General features: G+C 36.2%; 1 protein-coding gene across 6 annotated transcripts in view; it reads left to right on the top strand.

Annotated features, from left to right (window-relative positions):
- The window catches only part of NBEAL1 (neurobeachin like 1), an 88,736-nt gene that overhangs the window by 42,220 nt on the left and 31,465 nt on the right, over positions 1-15,051 (top strand). For all 6 annotated transcript variants that reach the window (XR_008823697.1, XM_056350295.1, XM_056350296.1 and 3 more), the window contains 15 exons: positions 380-499; positions 1,729-2,032; positions 3,065-3,150; positions 3,580-3,669; positions 6,565-6,733; positions 7,792-7,925; positions 8,333-8,492; positions 8,589-8,691; positions 9,351-9,507; positions 10,121-10,279; positions 10,640-10,799; positions 11,068-11,156; positions 12,173-12,751; positions 13,369-13,544; positions 13,919-14,072. Coding sequence is in view for 5 of the 6 variants with exons in the window: in XM_056350295.1 (XP_056206270.1) it covers positions 380-499; positions 1,729-2,032; positions 3,065-3,150; positions 3,580-3,669; positions 6,565-6,733; positions 7,792-7,925; positions 8,333-8,492; positions 8,589-8,691; positions 9,351-9,507; positions 10,121-10,279; positions 10,640-10,799; positions 11,068-11,156; positions 12,173-12,751; positions 13,369-13,544; positions 13,919-14,072 (2,640 nt within the window). In the remaining variant the exon portion in view is untranslated. The remainder of the gene's footprint in view (positions 1-379; positions 500-1,728; positions 2,033-3,064; positions 3,151-3,579; positions 3,670-6,564; positions 6,734-7,791; positions 7,926-8,332; positions 8,493-8,588; positions 8,692-9,350; positions 9,508-10,120; positions 10,280-10,639; positions 10,800-11,067; positions 11,157-12,172; positions 12,752-13,368; positions 13,545-13,918; positions 14,073-15,051) is intronic.

Raw genomic sequence — 15,051 nt, 5'->3', positions numbered from 1 at the left:
ACAGTACTTAGAGATTTTTTTTTTTTAACCTGCAGACTTTTTTATATTAAATTATAACAAGCATACGTGGCTGTGGTGCATGTGAGTGAACAAAATATGCTACTGTTTCTGCTTTGCCCTTTTCTGTTCCCATACTTAAGGACTGATGTGCATTATCATAAAAGAGCTGTATCTGTTTCTCTTCAAAAACCTGTTTATGTGTAAACCACTTTAAAATAGAAGCAGCTGATAGGTGGTCTTTTCTTCTTCTTGATGCTTTTGGATTTATTGTCTGAAGTGGTTTCCTCACCAGATTAGTAGAGAAGGAAGCTAAATATTTCCATACAGTCATTTCACTGCTTTGTACTAATGACTGAATTCTTTTATATCACTTAACCAGCACAACATAACTATTGTTCACATGCCTGGAAAGAGGCCCTTTGGTCAGAGCCTTGTGTACATCTACGTCAATGGACAGCAGAAAGTCTCTGCCCCACTTCGATTCCCTGCCATGAATGAAGTAAGTTCACCTCCTGAGTCATACCCCTGTTGTGATGAGCTCTCATGGAACAATGAGAACATAGTTGCCTTTTCTAATTTGGAAATTTATAAGAGTTTAAGATGGCTTAGCCTATTGCTAATAAGCTTCTGTTCAACTTTGGACAGTATCCAGAGTATCAATTATATAATTAAGCATTAATTAATGCTTGTTTAGTCATCTCAATTTTAAAACAAAACAAATAAAAAACACCAACTTGATTAGATTGTGGGTGTTTCCTCAAAATAATTACCTGAGTGTACTGACATAATTTGAATGAAATGTAATAAATCACAGCTCTCCCTGTAGGATTGGTGTGACAGTACCCAGTGAGGAATATTCACAGTTGTTTTCAGCAGTAACTTTTCTTACTGGTATTTTCTCTATGTTCCCTTAACATGCTAATCTTACACCTGCTTTATTAGCTGGATAAGCAGGTTAATCTAATAATTTCAAGTGTGTACACAATTAGCCTAAAAAACCACACCAGCCATCAGAATGAATATGTGTCATGTTTGGTTTACTTTGTAATCATTGTCCATTCTTTTTGTGGAACAAATCCTTTTTAAACAGGGCTACAACACTAAACGTTCTTCCCTCTTTTGTAAGTTCTAATTTGATACTTGTTTAATATGTTGAGTGAATACTTAAATTGGACACAGTCATAGTAAAATCAGTATAACGCTTAAAAAATGTGATTAAATGTAATTTCAATTGCAAGATAAAACTCTGGATTTTGGCCCATTTGTAGAGTAAGCACTGTAAACATCAAGGTAGCTAAAAGCAAGAGAAGTAAGCTTCCCATGAGAGCATCTATTTGAGTGAAATAACTGATACAAGAAATGTGCAGTAGCAGATATGCTGGGCTAGTATTTTGATATGTAATCCAGAAGAGGAGTGTTTACCAGGGTATCCAGAGCACCATCCTTCCTGCCTCTGCTCCTGCCACAGGTGACACAACAGCTGAGGTAACCAAATTGCTCTTAATTGGAGCAAGGGCACTCTACTCTTGTGGAAGATATATGCTCTTTTTTTTGGCCTACTGTGCTGTGCTGTACCGGGGCATGCTGGAATTTGTTGCTCTCAATTTAGTTGGTTTAGTTCAGGTTTGCCAGAGAGAGTCTTCAGATTTACTTTGTAAACTGTGAAAAAAGGAAGTTAGATTTACAGTATGTGTTTTGGTTTTTTTTCTTCCATGTGTGACTCTTCAGTCTTTTACTTCTTGCTGCATTGGTTCAGCTGGTCAAAGAACAACAACTCCTCCTCCATCTCAGATACCAGATCCGCCTTTTTCCTCCCCTGTTATGCCCCATCGGACATCACTTGGGGGCATTCTCTCTACAGGAGGTTGGGGTGGGATGCTTGGAAAGCCAGAGCTCATCACCAAGATGATCTCAGCAGGGACTCAGGACAGTGAATGGGGATGTCCGACATCTTTGGAGGGCCAACTTGGATCAGTTATAATCTTTCATGAAGCACTACAACCTCCTCAGGTGAAAGCATTGTATTTAGCAGGTAAGTGGTGATTGTACTAGTTTTAGTGGCATAAAAGGAATGAGTTATGGAAAAGACCCCACTGAGCTTTGCTCTACACAGACACATAATGAAGAAGTTACAAACCAGAAGAGCTGAAGAGCTGACCTAAGTGAGAGGGCCTTGTAACAAACAAGCTTAAAAATGGAATAAACAGTTTTTTATTTTAAGTATTTTCATTATAAGTGTTGTTTAAAATGTTATGTTTGCATGAGCTCATCTATTTATTTTATGTACAGAACTGCCAAAATCAAAATGTTAGGTAGTATTTTCACTTGTAATTTTTACTTTTTTGCTACAGTTTTCCTACATGTGAATTTACAGTTAACTCTTTAAAGTATTACTCTTGTTTTGATAGGGTACTTCAAAATTGATTTATGCTTGAGGATTTCTCCACAAGAATCAGTTAATAATTAAGGGGCCATTTAAAAAAATACTCTGATAAGCTATGTCTTACAATTCAAGGTGTTTAAGGTATTAAATTCCATCATGAATTGAGCTTGTTAAAGATGAGCATAAAAACACTTCTGTCATCTAAGGGAAATATTTTGTATTACTAAACAAAATTATTTTGAAAATTAGTCATTTTCTGGACATTTGGGCTTGATGACAAAGGGATTGTTGACAAATATGAGATAGGCATTTGTGAAGTCAGAAACTTTAGAGCTGTTTGAATGTATAGAAAACCACCTGTTTGTATAGTTGTAGCTTTTTATCCACCTCTTTGTATAGTTGTAGCTTTTTATCCACCTCTTTGTATAGTTGTAGCTTTTTATCCACCTCTTTGTATAGTTGTAGCTTTTTATCAAGAATGTATTTCTTTTTAAGCAGACCCTATGGAATGAATGATTTAAGTCATAGAGACTACTTCAAAGCATGTCTCAAATAGGTATGGTTCAGAGTGTCCTATTTGTTGTTGCAACAAAGTATAGTAGTATAAAATTTGTGATGGTCATCATCAATATCCAGTGGACTCCTAAATATTTACGTTATAAATATATTTTTTTTTCATAGGTCCAAACTGTTTAACTCCATGGAAGTCTCAAGAAGCTGAAGTAGCAGACCTTCCCAGTAAGGTGCTGCTTCATTATACACCAAAGGTATGAAACAATACATAATTTCTCTTTGATTACACAGTGTGCAGTAACTTCACAGTATGTTCTAGACAGTCTTTTTTTTTTTTTCCTTTGCTGTTGCTGTTCCATAGAACAGGTGACCTTGCCATCTTTATGCTGTGGTTATTATGGGAAGATAAGGAGCAGCGAGAGCTTTCTTAAACTATAGTCCTGTGCAGAGATAGTAGGTTTTACTCTTGGCAAAAGGGCAGAATTACCTTGTACAATTGTGAATGTCAAATCTGAGATAACATTATATGATGTTCCAATGGTTCCAAATTAAATACTTTAATATCAACACAGTGGCACTAACTTCCTGAAATATATAATGTGTATCATTCAGAAATCTGAAGTGTTGGAGGATCTGTAACTTGTTTCCTAAATGATGTTGTAGCCTCTTCATTTGTTTAACAGGCCTGCAGAAACCCAATTTGTCTTGACCTGTCTGCAAATCTTTTACATGGAAGACTAACTGGAAACAAAGTAGTTAACTGGGACATCAAGGTAAATGCATACCGAGGAAGCAGAATCTGATGTAAATGACAGTGGTTGTGTGTGTTCACCTAACTTTTGGAATGCTGCAAGTTGTTATCATAATGCAAAATACAGCATGGTTTTGTAATGAGAATTAATGGGTTAATGCCGTAGCTGGAGTACTGTTACATTACATCTATTGAGAATTTACAAGGGCTAGCTACTGCTCTTAATGTCATAGATAATGCATTAAGATGTTTTGGGGTAGCTGACTACTCTTCATCATCTGTTCAATGCACGTTGTGTATTGAAAGCATTTGGTCATCTCTAGGGGATTCTGTCATGGTTTTCTTACAGTCTTAAACTCTAAATTAGATGAATTTAGGTTTAAGTTACCACTTGTGACTTTTTTGCACTGTTAGTCGTATGAAAAAAATGTTATTGCGATGCAGTCTAACTTCAGAAAAGGTGTGGAGTTAAAATACAAGAATCTGGCATCTTTTTAGGAGATAAGTTAATCTAGCTATCTCATTTACTTCTGGTTTGGGATTGGCAGGGCTAGGTGATCTCACAGTCCAAAAGCCTCACTTCAGAGAAAACGCCAAATATTCACTGAAGTGGGATACCTAATTCTGTCTCTGCTTACATGAGTTGTCCAATATATTTTCCTTATTGTTGGATACATTGGGTTATCTGATTGTTACAGGCTATGCAAATCATCTTTGCTTAACTTCTGCTAGTAGTTGCAATTGGAGCTTAAAATTTAACAATTTCAGGCTAGACCTGTTTCTAGTCTCATGCTCGAACATTCTGTTATAGCAAAACTGACCTATATTTTGGTCGGTCTTTGTTTTGTTTTCTTAACCAACATGTAGGGCCCTTATGCCCTTCTGGTTAATCAGTTCATTTCTTAGTCTCATGCCCCTGACAGTTCAAATCTGACTTTATACAACAGAATTAAAACTTGCGATTTGTCAAATTAACACTGCCAATGAGATTTAGTATTAGTGGTTCAGACTTTGATGGTGCTCCACAAACAGAATACCATTTAGGCAAGTTACATGTCCGTTACATATCTTCTGTGTAAAATAGTAAATGGTCTTCTACTTGCTAGGTCATGTAGAGGAGGAGGAAACAGTGAAATGCACACCAGCTTAATAAATATCTTTTTGTACCTGTCTGCTTTTGTTCCCTGATCACTAACACACATTAATATAAAAAAATCAGTCAGGCTTAGTTCTGTGCATGAAGAAATAAAGTTATTTGGACTGACAGTTTGGTCCAAAACCAATGACATAAATAAGGATTTATTTCTTTTAAATTTAGATTTAATGTATCCAGTACTCTTTAATAGGCAGAATCTTTGATTAAGGACTGTTCGCTTTGAGAAAAAATAAAATCCAAATCTGAGTGTAGGAAACTTGTGAGTAGAGTACCACATTTTTTTTTTTTTTTTGTCTTGAGGAAAAATGTATGAGCAAATAAATACGAGCTGGTCTTTTTTTTTTATTTATTTTTAAAGAACAATGAACAATCAACTGTACTGGCACACTAAATAAGGAAATACTGTTGGAGCTACACTGTGCATAAGCTGACTTGTGGATAGTAATGATGAGAAAATTTAGAAACTTCCTAGTTAATTTTGCTGATATGAATAGTCTGAAAATACTGCAGTTTGTTCTCTGTACCCAGTAGTGGGAAGAGGTGTGGGTGAGGAGTGTTTGTATCTCTAGCTTTATGGGAAAATAAGAGTACAAGTTTTAAGAGAATCATTCCTTAACAAACATGATGGGGTTTAGCACCCTCTTGAGGAAGACTACAGTGAGGAAAAAGTTAATGCCTTTGCTGCTGTATTGTGGGTCAGACAAATTCTGGTTTTCAACTTTAAGTTGATTTCCATTTCCCAAAACTGCAAGTCTGTGATGCCTTTTGTTTAGCTCAACAAACATAGAAAGCTACATCCATGAGACCAATTTTACAGATTTAAAAAAACCCCTTTAATTTAACTGTGCAGTTTTGTTAAATTCACCTTCGTGGGCTGGAGAAGGGGGGTGTCATCATAAAGACACATGGATCAGAGTAACAACTGAAAAAATAGAAAATGATGGAGAAAGAAAGGATGATTTTCTCCACTTCTCTCCAGTATTTTTGGCTGGGAAGGGAGAGTGATATCCCACATTAATCCTGGCTTGCAGGATATTGGGGTTTTTTGGCTGTGAAAATTTTACTACACAACAGTTTTCAATTGCCCAGCTTAGTCCAATGAATAGGTGTCTCTGACTAGCTTGCTGAGACCCTGTTTTTTTAAGTGACATTGTAAGTCACTTCTAGAAATCTTCTGATTTGAATACATTGTACCTTACCACAATAAGCATTGTTTGAAGTCTCTTCCTATCCCAGCTTGGGTAGGGAAAGGCAGCTTAGGAGACGTGAATTTTTAAAAGAGGCTTAGAATTGAGGTATGTGTAAAGCTACTTTAAAAAAATTTTTTTTTTAAACTATCTGAAGTTGAAATCTTGCAGTAATAAAAGTAAAACACAGGTGTGCATCCTCTTTTCTTACTGCTTGCTGGAAGTAACTTAGAAATCTGAAAAATAAATTCTTCCCATTTTTAAAATATATTTAGCAGAAGATTCTAAGATCTGTATCCCTCAGTTTCCCATGTTTCAGTTGGGGGAGGAGGAAGAAATGTAAAAATGCACTTTCAAAACAAGAGCTGACAGGAAGGTGTGTGTTTAACTACAGTGTCTAAAACTTGCGCAGCTCTTCTTAAACAGTGTTTTAAACTAGTTTGAAAGTGGCATGTGAAACATTCTGATTAATTTGTGAGTATGTAAGATTTCTTGTATTTTGAGTAAATTTCTGTTACATAGTTTAGGGGATTTTATTTATGATTACATTTTTCTCCTTTTCCTGTTGATTTAGGATATGATCAACTGTATTGGTGGAGTAAATGTGCTCTTTCCATTGCTGGAGCAGATCAGTTTTCTCGGTGGACAGATGCCTGAGAAGTCTGAAGGGGAAACTCTACCTCCAGAACTAGTTACTCCTGTAGAGGGAGACTGGGTGGTATTGTCATCCACCAAGGCGTCAGGTAGGAAAGTACACTTGAACTGAAATAATTTTTAAGCTTGATTTTTAAAAGCCTTCCTGTGAATGACAGGAAGTAATTTTATTATGTGCTTGCTTTTCTGGAGTACTTATGTAAAGCTGAAAGCCTTTCTGTTCCTAGATATCTGATGTAGGTACTGAGCACCAGGAGTTCAGCACTATGTAAAATTAACTTACTAGTGTATTTCAAATGTAGCTATATTTAATAGCATTATTTTTCTTTTCATCTTTTACATTAGTGTAAAAGTGCAGGCTTTTAATTTCTGTTCTGAAAAGTTGTTCTGATTATTTTGAGAAACTACGTTTGATGCAAAGTCTACTAATATCAACAGGAGGAGCTTTCCTACAATTTTAGTGCTGGGTCAGACAGCCACACAAAGACTTTGTAGGGTCAGAACAGTACTGTTTAGCCTTTAACCAAACTTTTATTTTCTTAGGAAAATGTTCAGACTCCTACCTCTTGAACACTCTATCAGATTTCAGTATTTTTAAAAAACAGGAAGGAAGCTTTAAAAATAGATTTGTAAAAACTGTGCTAATACTGACAACGAGCTTTGATCTTAACAAAAAGAACTGGGAAATAAAACAACTGGGAAATAACACCTTGCAAGGAAAAACAGTTTTTTTGTGTGTGTGTTAAATATGAAATGGTAAAGTAAAAAAAAAAAAATACATCTTTGTCTCTTAATTTTTTGCGTATCATGGCTAGAAAGTGTCAGTTTGTAACTACAGAGGGAGAATAATTACAGCATATGTAAAAGATTGTAACTGAAGAGAAGTTTGTCTGTAACCTACAGCCAGATGGATGAAGCAGCTGAAGTAAGGACCAGGGTCGCTTTGTTCTGGAGTGGCATGGAATGAATGTGACTCTGCACTGGAAGAATCTAAAGACAGCCTACAGCTAGGGAACAAACAGAAAAGGAGTTGAGAAGTTCAGGAAATAGTGAGGAATATGAACACCTGATTTTACTTCTTCCCCTCTACTTTTATGCAGTGGTCCAGCAATAAACATGAGGCTTTTGGTACTGTTCTGTTTTGCAGAAGCCCGTCTGGAGAAGAACATTGTTGCAACTTTCATCTTGATGATAAAACACTTTATTCAGAGACATCATGTTAATCAAGAAAACCTCATTCACTCCCATGGAGTTGCCACCTTAGGAGCGTTGTTACAGAAGGTGAGCAAATTTGAGAAACAGCCTTCAGTAGTGTATTACTTCGAATTCAGTCCTGATGACTTCGAAACATTCCTAGTTTGGCTGGATTGTGAGGGTCTTCAAAGGTCTCAATACATGTTTTTCTTTCTTGTGTTTCTGAAAACAAGGAGGTGTGAGGAGTTGGTCTTGATCTGCTAAGTGAAACATGGTGTTTTGTCTTTGTTTCATGTTCTGCCTTTTTTTATTATAGATACTGTGTTGTATGATTATTCAAACACGACTGGTTTTGTGTTTCTTGTATTGCTTTAATGGAAGCAGACATTGCTGTAGTGGATAAAAGAATCTCAAAATTTGGTTTTAAAAAAATATAAAGGATTGTTTAGGAAATTGAATATTTTGAGTGCTAATGCCTGTTGTTATTTTTAAAGGTGCCAAGCAACTTAATGGATGTGAATGTACTCATGGCTGTACAGCTGTTGATAGAACAAGTCTCAGTAGAAAAGAACATGCAGCTTTTGCAGCAGATGTATCAACACTTACTTTTTGACTTCAGTATCTGGAACAGTGGGGACTTCCCCTTTAGAATTGGTGAGTTCTTCAAGTTGGGCAACTGCACAAAGAGACAGTATTCTTCACTTGACATAAATAAGTATCTAGGTTCTAATAGAAAACTTCATATTGTAGGGCATATACAGTATCTTTCTACAATCATCAAAGACAGCAGAAGACTCTTCAGAAAGAAATATGGTGTGCAGTTTCTTTTAGACACGCTCAGGATTTATTATGGGTATGAATTTTATCTCTTTTACCTCATTTATTGTATGTGGCTGTTGTGTTTTTTCCCCCATTGTCCTAGTGAGAGAACTAATAAATAAAACTGCAGGTTGGCTTCTGGTTGATTTAATTGCTACTTTTCCTTGGCTTTAATTTTTATGATAGGATTCTATAAAATATATGTCAATGTTAGTGCTTGGAAGCAACATTAAAATTACAAAATGGAGGATTTTTACCATTATGAAAAGAGAGGATGTTTATAATTTTAAATTCTTTTATATCCTTGTGGAATATTGTACTTAATGAACTAGGACTTTCTTAGGAATTTAAAAGTTTAGCTTTCAGTCTTGGTGATTTATATCTGCTTATGAATATACTTATGTCATGGAGAAAGACTGGCTAGAGACCTTGCCTTTTCCTTTAGAAGGTGGGAGGGGGGAACCTGAAATCCTGACCTGTATCAAGTCAGTACAAGTCTACGTTTCAGGGCTTTTATAGCCTTAGTAAGTCTAATCTACTATTGGTTATTACTATTCAGTTGTATTACATCTGTAAAAATTGATAGCTTGTGCCATGATATCTGGGTAGATGAAAAATTACAGAACTAGCATGATCAAATCGCTATTAATGCGTCATGAAGAGCTTCTTTAGGTTGTCTTTGTCGGTGTATAGGAGTGGCTGCAAAGACAGCGATTTGGCTCCTGATGACCTTAGAACAATACGGACATCCCTCTATGGACTGATCAAATATTTCCTGAGCAAAGGTGGAACACATGAAGAAATACAGAGCATTGTAGGATACATAGCTGCCACCACTGAGGAGGAGCAGGTATCCAGTTGGCATAAATTAATAGTTTAAACTGCTCATGTTTTGATTTTTCTTCTTGGTGTTTAGAAATCTTGTCTTGTGTGCTTAAAAGGGATGGGTGGGGGGCACATACGCACAAAAAAAGACCACAAGCGAAGTGTTAATTATGCCTGCTTCTGTTTAGTTGTAGTTGGGGCTGGTTATAGAAGCACATCGGAAACCTGAGTAAATGCTCTGCAGCTGGCCATATTTTTGCTGGTTATTTTTTTTTCTCCTGAAGAGGGCAGAAAGCACATGATGTGTAATACTGGCATTAGGAAAGTTCTCTTAGTTTACCAAACCAGATTAATTGGACTTGAACTGGTCAGAAATTGTAATGATGCCATTTCTATTTTGTAGACATCAACAGAAATTGAACTTGCTTTGTAGCTCTAATTACAGTTTGATAAGTTGTTCTCTATATAGAAAAAAATGTTTCAAAAACCCAGAATTTTAAACGCAGTAATATTGAGTAGACAAAATGTTTATTTTATAGCAAGCAAAGAGTAAAATTTAAAAGCCAATAAATTTTTCCCTAAACAGACCATGAAGCCTGAATGAACTGTGGATTAATTTAGTTGTCTTAATTCTGCAGCTCTGTGGAATTCTGGACGTTCTCTTCAGCCTACTTCATTCTAGCCCAACTCCAGACCAGCTTTTTTTATTGCTTTTTGAACCAGGGAATGCTGATATTCTTTATGCACTGTTATTGCATCAGAGGTACTCTGACAGGCTTAGAGAACTTGTGTTTAAGGTAATGAATTGAATTATAAGTTCTTAAATTAATCAATTGAATGTAAATTTGCATTTTTCGATGGTCTGACTGCAGAAGTGTATGTAATTGCAAAGATAGTAATCATCAAAGTTTTCATTTTTTCTTCTGTCTTCTGTTATGGCTTTTTTTTTACTGCCATAGTCACAGTGGAATTGGTGTTCTCTTGAAATAAAGTACTTGGATCTTTAAAAAAAATAATAGGTCCATGTTGTTTGAGTTGGCATACAAAGTAAACCTGAAAAGCAGTGGACCAGCATGTTATATAGTGCACAATTAAGTTTAAGAGGTCTGGATGCTCCCTTGTTTTTATTTTGCATTTGTGTGTACTTTTTCTTGCAGATAGTGGAAGAGATGCTGAAATGTACTAAAGTTTATGAACGTAGTAAGCACCGTATGAGACTCAGAGAAGTGGGATACTCTGGACTGGGACTCCTTCTGAATGAATCACCAGTTACTGTTTCTCTGATTAAAAACCTCCTTAACCAAGTTCTATATGCAGGTAATTGGCAAGTGTTGTGTCTACCATTAGTGCTCAGAGGCAAACATACTTGGTTTTTGTTAGGAAAACCAGAACTGTTACCTTACAAAGCTGTTCCATTCAAAGTTCCCATTAGTTTCAGCTAATGTCTTCTAAATTTAGTTCTCTGAAGGTAGTTCCTTTTACTACCCTTGGCTGTAAAGGTGACCTCCAAGGCAATTTTAAATATTTAGCTGTTACATTCTTTTGCATGACACTGTTTGTATTGTTTTTTCTTTCTCCCCTACAGATCCTGCTGTGAATTATAAAGATCTCATAGCTATAGTGCATCTGGCTCATAGATCAGATATAAATGTGAGAGTGGTTATCTGTAGAAAGGTTAGTTGTCGTCTTTAAAACTTGAATTCTGTTCTTTAAGACCATAAGCTGTACAGTGTGGTATCTTAATTATTTATTTGAGACACAGTGGTGGTATTTGTTGCTACTGTTTCCTTTAGCAATTATTTATGTTAAAAATTAAGCACATCTGTCACTTAATGTTGATTTTTTTTTTTTAATTCAAGTCCTTTTAAAAACCAAACCAAAAAGAAAAGCTTCATTTTGCTCTAGAAGATTCTCTTAATTTTCTAGATTCTCATGATTCTCTATTCTCTCCAGCCTGTAGAAAATAGAAGTTATTAGACTCCTTGAATTACTGAGTTTTCTCAAAGGATGCTTAAGACAATGATAACAGTTTTGGTTTTGTTCTTAATACATTATTTTGATGGAAAATATTATAGTTCAAAAGAGTGGTTGTGGATGCAGGGAAGAGACAGGAAGAAGCGGTGACTTTTTCCTAAACTAAGTGCTCTCTGGCTCATATAATTGGAATTAGTACTCAATGTAGCTGTGAGGCACTAATTGTCTATTTAGGTTTCTCTAAGTGAAAAAAGTGAAATGATGATGTACACTAGTGGTAAGCTATTAATACTGTAGCTTTCTTAATTTTATCTATTTAATAGTTCCTAATCAAACATATTTTCTGTTTTAAATTTTCTTTTTTTGTAGTGGCTGAATAGGATTATTAGTTGTGATAACTGACTTTTGCAAGAATTGTTGCAGAAGAGTGGCTGAAATGTGACACTTACCAGTATGCTTTGATAGCTTTTTTTTTCCTGCCTACTCCTGAGAATTTTTTCTTTTTCCTCAAATCTCATTAGCAATTATATTTCTAATGAGAAGAATGATTTTGTGGCTTCTTTGCTTATTACTAACCAATTGTGGCTCTTTTGCAAGGTTCTAAAAAAATGCAAAAAAGTTGTAAGATCATGAAATGTCTAGTTGAAAAGCTAGAATGAATGCAGTTACAAGCTAAAATTAATGTGTAGGTATGGGATATCTTCTCCTGTCTTTAGGTTTTGCACCTCTTGCATTCCCAACTGGATGCAGCACAACAGATTTCTCAGCAGCTGGGCTGGCAGGACACTTTGATTAGACTGTTCCTGAAAGAAAACTCAGAGGTCCGGATTGGCTTTAAAGAGAACAGGGCTGATTCCTCAAGGGAAGAGGAAAAAAAGCCTCCTGCTGAAGAGCTTCAGAAACAACCTGATAAGACAGATGGAGATAAACCTGGCAGCTTTGCATCTGTTAATGGTCTGTTTGATCAGTGGAGTTTAGAAGACAACAAATCCCTGGATGTCCCTGCTCATTTCTCTGTTATGCCCCTGGAAGATGCGCCTACAGCAGAGATGTCTTTTAGGTCAGAGGACCGTGAAGAATTGTGGCACAGTAACCCTTCACATTTGAGTTTAGATCTGTCCAGTGTTGACTCTTACGAATTGGGTGACATGGTGAATCAGATGACAGATAGCCAGCCCAGCACACCATCACCTACAGAGAGCACAAAACCATTCTCTGGGCACCATGACAAAGAGCTGGGTGTTATAAACGACATGGGCTTCACTGCTGATCTTTCGCTATTTGAAAACCAAGGAGTAAGTAATTCACTCCCGACGCAGTTAATTTATCCAAATGTCTGCAATTCCTTTTCATTTTTTTAATCCTCTTGCTACTGGATAATTACTGTCCTTTTTTTTTTTTTTTTTTTTTTTTTTTGGTCCCTCCCATCTTCCAACAGAAAAGTAAACAATATAGCACTCTTAGTGCTATATATATAGTAGGGATATTTCCTTTTGCTGTGTGCCACATTTTTTGGTTATCTAGTTGGAATAGCTTTAATGTTAAAAAAATAAATAAATAATGAAACCACAAACAAACCAAGAAAAGACTACAAACTCCCCCACCTCCCTTCTGTATTTCAACACACTTTAACTTCCAAAGGAGGTGTGGAGCAGACCTGCTGTGGAAAAATCAAGGGTATCTAAAGGTCAGGTTGAAATAATGATGTCAAAGTGAAGTCAGTATGTATTACAACTTATAAGCAAGGCAGAGTCTCTTATATTTGCCTTTTCATATATTTAGCAATTGGTCTTTAGACTGCAGAGTTTTCAGAAATGCTGAAGCGTGCAAGCATAGGGACTGTGATGAACGAGAAACATCTTGAAAGTTTTTCTAGACTAGGAGGGCTGTAAATATTTCTCTTCTTTTGTAGGGGGGTGATAATGAACTCATACAGTTACTTACAGACATCCTGCTGTGTATAATGTGGAAAGGCATTGAAAAATCTGACGATGCTGCTTGGATTGAGAGAGGACAGGTGTTTTCTGCGCTGACCAAACTGGGGATATCTAATGAGTTGCTGCGACCTTCAGATGAAATAAAACTCAAGTGAGTGTACACTTCAAGGACAGGCCCTTTCATCCCTTTTGAGGAAAAACAGAAAAAGTAAGGGGCATTAGTGAAGCTGGGGGAGGGGTGGGTGTTTCCCGGCAAGATGTACTTTTCTTTCCTTTCTCTTCACATGCTATCAGAAGTATATTCCGCTGCCCATTTAGTAGTGTCATGTGGCCATAAGGTTTTGAAACTGTATTGCAGGTTTCATAAGCCTCTCAAAATCTCTTTTACCTCATTGGCTTATTGAGAAGACTGCCATTAAATCACTGCAGACTAAGAGCTTCAATTAAATACTTAATTGGATTTTTTTAAAGCCACTTACACTTAGAACTTGCAGTAATTGCTCTGGGATTTTGTTTTTCATGCAGCTTGCTGGAGAAGATGTTAGAATGGTCAGTCACTGACAACAGAGATTCAAAAGCTCTGCCTACACATGCTGAAAATGCCTTCAAGCTCTTGCTGATTGTACAAGATTTCCTGCAGGCAGAAGGACTAGTTAATTCAAATTTATGGACAGAAAAGGTACAGTAACTGCATAATGGAAGGACGGTATATAGCCTGAAATAGTAATGAAACAGTTGTCAGCTTGAATACAGTCATCCCTTCTAGGCACATGTTTTGAAACTAGATATTACAGAGTAAGGGTTCGTAGTGCAGTGGATTAATATTGCCCCTTAGTGAGTAAAAAAGTGTGAATATTTACTACAGGGAATGTAGTTCATTGTGCAAATTAAGTAGGCCTGTAAGTCATACTCTTTATTGAAAATCCAGGTCTCTTCAGACTGGAAAAATACTTAAAAAATGCAGGAGCTAATGAAACTGTCAGTTGTAGCCTAAGCAGATTTTGCACAATTTATCAGTATGTATGACTCATTGCACGCCCTGAATAAAAGACCAGTGAAAACTCTTGCTTGTCAATTGCAAACTGAGAGAGATCGCTTTTGGACTGTGACCCATAATTGGAGTTTCAACATGATTTTGTGCATTTGTATGCAAATAGCTCAATTTTATGTATCAGAAATGTGAGGTCTGAGGAAGAAAATTACTAGAAAAGACTAAGTAGTAAGGTAAAGAAGCTTTCTGTCACCTGGCTGTTTCTTCTGCCTTCTTGACATATGTTGTAGGCACCCATAATTTGCCTCAATGTTTATGTGACTTCTGGCAGTGGTCATGCTTCCTTCACTGAGTTGTCCTTGCTTTTCTGTTTTTTAAGGCTAAAGGGGGAGAGGTATTGTATGGAAGCCATCATTATATCTTGATAAATCCTTAAAAGAAATCAGGTTCTTTAAGGGTGTGTCTTTGTAACTGTAATGTTAACAGTTGTCGACACAGTAATTCCTAAGCTGTTCTCCAAATTGTCTCCTTATAAGTAAATATCACTTAATCTTAAAGCTTTTAAATTTTTGTTGATCTAGCTTTGTGAAATCTAGGTAGAAATGAGATTTGAACTTTAGACCAATGAGAGTTGTGCTTATTGCCAACTCTGATTTGAAAATAACAG

The sequence above is a fragment of the Falco biarmicus genome, chromosome 8 (assembly GCF_023638135.1).
Source record: "Falco biarmicus isolate bFalBia1 chromosome 8, bFalBia1.pri, whole genome shotgun sequence".
Lineage (NCBI taxonomy): Eukaryota > Metazoa > Chordata > Aves > Falconiformes > Falconidae > Falco > Falco biarmicus.
Note: the sequence above shows the minus strand (reverse complement) of the source record. Positions and strands in the feature narration are given on the sequence as shown.